This window comes from Drosophila biarmipes, chromosome 3R (genome assembly GCF_025231255.1).
Source record: "Drosophila biarmipes strain raj3 chromosome 3R, RU_DBia_V1.1, whole genome shotgun sequence".
Classification (NCBI taxonomy): Eukaryota; Metazoa; Arthropoda; class Insecta; order Diptera; family Drosophilidae; genus Drosophila; species Drosophila biarmipes.
The window spans coordinates 5,076,742-5,082,701 of record NC_066616.1 but is presented as its reverse complement, the minus strand read 5'-3'; the positions used below and the strand labels follow the sequence as shown (position 1 = coordinate 5,082,701).

The 5,960-nt window shown below is 42.1% G+C and overlaps 1 protein-coding gene across 1 annotated transcript; it reads left to right on the top strand.

Annotated features, from left to right (window-relative positions):
* Positions 1-3,705: 3,705 nt before the first annotated feature.
* On the top strand, positions 3,706-5,457 carry LOC108027023 (putative odorant receptor 83c). Its single transcript, XM_017098217.3, has 5 exons — positions 3,706-4,269; positions 4,625-4,863; positions 4,927-5,116; positions 5,181-5,336; positions 5,407-5,457. Exons 1-5 carry the CDS (start codon positions 3,706-3,708, stop codon positions 5,455-5,457), a joined length of 1,200 nt encoding a protein of 399 aa, XP_016953706.3.
* Positions 5,458-5,960: the final 503 nt, after the last annotated feature.

Below are 5,960 nucleotides of genomic sequence, written 5' to 3'. Positions count from 1 at the left end.
GGTAGGCGTTACACTGGCTTTTCCCGGAGCGGAGTGTCCGGCGCCCGAGACCGGAGTTCATTTCAATCATTAGCGTGCCAAGTCAGCCAGCTCCTGTTGATGCTGTCAAATTAATAAAGAGCCCGGCTGACCAAGGGTTGGCCAACGGGGAAGCAGTAGCAGATACCGAAACAGGCAACCGACCACACCACCCAGTTCTATGTCTACACAGAGGAAAACAGGTATACATTTGGTCATAAGGGGTAAGTATTCGTTTTGGCTTTACCAACAAGATGCCGCTCATATCACCAACATACCAACTAAGATATTGGTATTGATCATTGATTATTACTTTGGAACAACCCCGTTAAGTTAAAAGTCAGACTTTTTAAATTAAATCCAGATTCAATGTTTTCTTAGGTGCTTAACTAAGAAACAGTGATTCACACATAACTAAGTTAAATATACTTGGTTAGAACTATTGAAAAACTGTTCTCCTCCTAAAGGTTTTTTTTTAATACTCAATATATCTCGTCCCACTTTCAGTTACGAATTACCATAGTTGCTCACGCTACTTACGTATCTTTCTTGAAGCCAAATAAAGAGGGCAATGCGGACAATACCCCCTATTCTCCCAGTGCCTCGAGCCATTCCCACACGCTTTAAGTCACTGCCGCTCATAATGCCCATAAAAAATTTGTCATCATTAGCCGGGGCGAATGACGCTGACGTACTGGGCCGCCCATCTATCAATGTGTGTATCTGTGCGCCGGCAAGGACACTTTAAGATATTGCCCTGCCCGGGTCTGCTGCATATTAGTCAGCAGCTTAAAGCGTTCGATTGATTGATTATGCACCGAGGGGCACTGGACCACTGGGCAAAGGTCGCCGGTCGCCGGTCGCTTTAAGGCTTTAAGCCGCCCATTAGGGTTATTAAATATGCTTTGTGGGGAACGCTCGTATGCGCGCTATTAGAAACGATAATGGATTGCGAATATTAATTTCTTCGCATGACGAAAAGAATCAACAAAGAACAATGCGTTTAATCTTTATCGACACGCAGCCGCAGGAGAGGGACGGACAATGCCTTGTGCCAATAATGATAACCGGAAGCCATTAAAGGAAGTTTCAATACAAGAAACACTCTCCCACGCACACACTCGCACTCTCGCTCGCACACAAACGCATGAATGCCTCCACAGGCAGCTTAAGGCTCTGCGCTTTCCTTTGTGTGTATGTGCACTGGGCGAAACTCGAGGAGTTTGATCGTCAATATTCTGAGATAGGGATAAGCTTAAAACTGTCAAGAAATATATTTTTAAACTGTTCTCTATAGAATGACTGGGACTTAGGTATTAATTAGGATACATACTTGCCATCTTTTGTCGGTAAAAGAGAAAATTATTGCTGGCTTAGAAAATATTACCTCAGCTAGTTTGAAATTTTTATAAGAACATATGGGATACTAAATATTTCAGTACGGTTTAGAATACATTTCTAAATGTACATTTATCCCCGAAAAGTGTATAGATACTTTTATTTTACCTTTGAGTGTTGAGTATACTGTTGCATATTTTTAGGCGCTTAAAAAATCAGATTCCAGAAGAGTAATAATTTTAGTGGCAGATGAGATGGTCTATAATGTTTTTGTAGTAAAAATATTTCTTTCGTAGTGTACCTCTAGTTCCTAAAAGCCAACAAATCCTGACAACAAATATTTCCCCAGTGCATGCGTGTGGTTGTAGTTGTGCCTGTTGTTTGCCTTCCATTTCCATTGCATCGTCGGCGGCAGCGGCGATATTGTAATTTTTATTCCTCTTTGTGCCTTTCAGGCGGCAGCAGCAAAGGGGAATCCTGCGAAAGGAAGCCGTCCTGCAAGTCGAGCGTTCAATTCCCTTTCAATACGGAAGTGGATGTGGGAGTGGGCGCAGGGAGAGTGGGCGTGGCACCGCACACGCACCTTGCAATCTTGCTAATGTTTTTCTAGAGAGACCGTCTTAAGACCCGACTGCAGTTGCTGCCTGCAGTTTGCAGCTTGCTTGGCAAACAGCCGGCGGGGCGATGCGGAAGTCAGGTTGAAAATCCGACCCTGGCTAGGGTCATGCCACCATAAGGCCGCCAGGCAGACAAGTTGAGGCGCCAAGTTTTGATAAATCAGGGGGTTGAGGGGCCCGGGTGCACCATCAATGGCACACACTCGCATTTTCAATTGATTAAACATCAAACGCACAGGCATGTAACGCCGTGTTTGTGTGTGTACAGCCTGCATTTTTTACGTGCCGCAGCGCAAAAATGCCGGGGAATATTATCCGAGAGCATTATGTTGATGCCGATATATACTCGCACAATATGAAATTCCATTGCATTTTATAGGCAGGCAGGCAGCCAAGGAGAAGACAACAAAAATACAAAAAACAGAAGAAGGCAGTAAGGTCTATGTATCAGGAGTTACGACACCTAAGCACCCAGTACTCACTGTTTTGCCTAAAGGTCTTCTTCTTGATGTCACTAGAGCGTAGAATCGAGAATGGGATTCGCTAGAAGTAGCTTCACTTAAGAGCTACCCAAAAGTATGCTATGAAAACAAATAATATGCTGAGATTCTAGCATACTTTTTAACACCTTTTTTAAAAAATGACCGCTGGAACTGTAATCTCTTCTTAACTGATGCTCAAAATGCCACAGGCCCATCATAGCCAACCAATGGGTATCGAAATCAAACACACACAGAGCAGAAACACAATGGAAGGCAGTAAAAACCTGCGGCAGGCCATTGTGAGGCATAAACAAAAGATGCAGCAGATGGAAGGCGGAGCTGCTGGATCGGCCAGAATAACAAAATACCGCAGACAAAAACCGAAAGCTGTTCGAGCGTGGAAAAGGTGAGTCCCATCCCAAACCATTCCCTATTCCCTTCCCTGCCCGACAGTCCCCGGCCCGGCCCAAGTACAAGTGAGTAGTTTTAGTTGGGGATTGGCCTTTAGAAATGTGGCAAAGCAAAATTTATAGCTTGGAAATTAATAACAAAAAGCGCACAATGAACTAGTGCATATATAGCCGCCAGGCCTTCCAAGGGGCCTGACTAATAACGTTCCGCACTCTGAAGTGTATTAGACAACAGTGCGTATGATGAATGCCATCGAAGGACTTTCGAAACAAAGGCGTATAATTGTATGCGAAGGTGGCCATCCACTGATACGGGGAGACAAAGGACGGGGAACTTTATTGTGTTAATACTGCGGTTTCCTAACCCAAGGCGCAGAGGTCTTAGGCAAAATACTCCTTAAATTCCCCCATTGTGCATTGAGCTCAAGAATGCAAACAATGTGAATTTCTTGGGCCTCGAAGGTCATCTAACTTTAAAATATGAAAAAAAGATGAGGAGAAATGCTTCGTGCCATTCTCAAGACATGAGTTTAAGTGGATTACTTATTTGCAACCACATAGCTGAACAGTATTCCTTTTTTAAGTCAACAGATAAACAATAAACAAATGCAAAGTTGAACTTAAGTCTTAGAAGAAAGAAAAGTATTTTATAAAGTAGAGTAAATCAATAAATAGAAGGGGCTCAACCCATATGGTAAATTCTACAAGACTTGCCATTAATTACACCATTACTGCAAATTATGATAATTGCAGCGACATTTGTATTCCACTGGCTGGGTCAAAACAAATACTTTTCCTATAAAAACTAAGGAACGGGGCACTCACATCAGTTAAATCACAATGAGCAATCCCATGGCAGCGAGTCCAGCCAGTCGCTTTAGCGAATTGTCCAGGAACATCAACAGCTTGACCAATTTACTCGGAGTGGATGTGCTGGCCCCTAAGTTGGTCATCAACTATCGCACCTGGACCACGATCTTTGCGATTGTAAACTACACGGGATTTGCGGTGTTTTCTATCATAAACAATGGCGGGGACTGGGCAGTCAGCCTCAAGGCCAGCCTAATGATCGGCGGTCTAATCCATGGAGTCGGCAAGTTCCTGACCTGCCTGCTAAAGCACCAGGATATGAGGCGCCTCATATTGTACTCACAACGCATTTACGAGGAGTACGAGAGCAGGGGAGAATCCTACCACAGAACCTTGAACTCGAACATAAACCGAATGCTCGGCATCATGAGGATCGTTCGCAACGGGTATGCAGTCGCCTTCTGCTTAATGGGTATCCTGCCGCTGGCCATGTTAATGTACGATGGAACCCGCGTCACCATGATGCAGTACCGCGTTCCGGGACTGCCACTGGAGAACAACTTTTGCTACACAGTCACTTATTTGATTCAGCTGGTGAGAACTGGGATTGGGAAAACAACGATGGGGGACACCTTTGGGTGTTTTGCCAACCGATATTGGCCACCATCGAATTTATCGATAGTATTGAACATCAGAGAAAATCAACGACAAATTATAGAATTTGAAGATCACTAATAATATGCAATTTAAATTTTTATATTAACGTTCAAATTACTGTCATGTTATTAAAAATATACTGAAAATGCATTTTTAATCCTAAAACCTAAAATATTTGCTTTAAGAAACTATCGATAATATGCCCAAGCGATAGATCCCTCATAAATTCGGTACCATCAATAGAATTGATATTTTAATGCTGAAACTATGCTGTAATAATTTGCGATTCCAGGTCACAATGGTCGTCACAGGAGTTGGATTCTACGCGGGCGACTTGTTTGTATTTCTCGGCTTGACTCAGATCCTTACCTTCGCCGATATGCTGCAGCTGAAGATACACGATCTGAACGATGCCCTGGAACTGAAGGCAGAAAACAGATCTCTGGTGGCAGTTGGAGCTCACATAAATGGAGAGGAACGGCGTCAGTTTCTTCTCATAGAAGTGATCAAATGGCATCAACTGTTTACAGAGTAGGAAATAATTAAGTTAACTAATTTATGTGTTTCAATGTGTTTATATTCCTGGTATTTTAGATATTGCCGCAAAGTGAACGGCGTTTACTACGAATTGATCGCAACTCAAGTTCTCTCCATGGCTTTGGCCATGCTGCTCAGTTTCTGTATTAATTTGACCAGCTTTCACATGCCATCGGCTATCTTCTTCGTGGTTTCGGCCTACGGCATGTCCATCTATTGCATCCTGGGCACCATTCTTGAGTTTGGAGTGGGTTTTTGAGAAACTAATCGAATATCTATCTAGTATCTAACACGTTCATATGTCCTGACAGTATGACCAGGTGTACGACGGCATCTATAATGTGAACTGGTATGAGTTGCGTGGCGACCAGCGAAAGCTTTTTGCTCTGATGCTGCGAGAATCGCAGTTTCCTTATACCATACAGATTCTTGGAGTTATGTCGTTATCCGGAAGAACAGCTTTGCAGGTATGGAATAGATATTCATTTTCTTTTGCAACCTAAAAACTAAGGGTATTCAATACTATTTGTTTTTTAGATAGTAAAACTTATTTACAGTGTGTCCATGATGATGATGAACCGTACTTAAAACTTTATATTGGATTAAATTTAAGTTTATAACACGGCAAAATGTTGATTACGCCCCAAAGTTTTTTTCAATTTATTTTATTTTCACTTGTAGTACTTTTTCAAGCATAATATCAAGGGAGATATAAAACACCCGTCACAGAAACATTAGATGTAAGCACTATCAGCAATAAATTAAAGGTATCTGATATTGTTACTACTTTTATTTATAATAAAACACACTTATAGTAGCTTCACAACTCTCTGATATATGTGAAATTTGCTTTGTCGAAAAATTATAATTAGTTGTCATAAAGATCAGTCGGTGCAACTCCTTCTATGCCTTAAAAGTTTGAGATTTTGAATAAAATAGGTCCATGCCGCTCCTCCACTTTTTACGTTTCAACTATGATTTGCAAACAAGTTGCGAAACAAAATAAACCGAAGCGCTGAGCTGGTTAGAAACCCGGCAATAACCAAAAATCCAAATGGAAAACCCCCCCTGAATCGGCTTACAAGTGCTTT

Bases quoted from the DNA above. Each gene is read 5' to 3' on its own strand.
- LOC108027023 (XM_017098217.3), top strand. From the start codon at position 3,706: ATGAGCAATCCCATGGCAGCGAGTCCAGCCAGTCGCTTTAGCGAATTG. The intron at 4,270-4,624 runs GTGAGAACTGGG...TTGCGATTCCAG, and splicing joins TCACTTATTTGATTCAGCTG to GTCACAATGGTCGTCACAGG. The intron at 5,117-5,180 runs GTGGGTTTTTGA...ATGTCCTGACAG, and splicing joins GCACCATTCTTGAGTTTGGA to TATGACCAGGTGTACGACGG.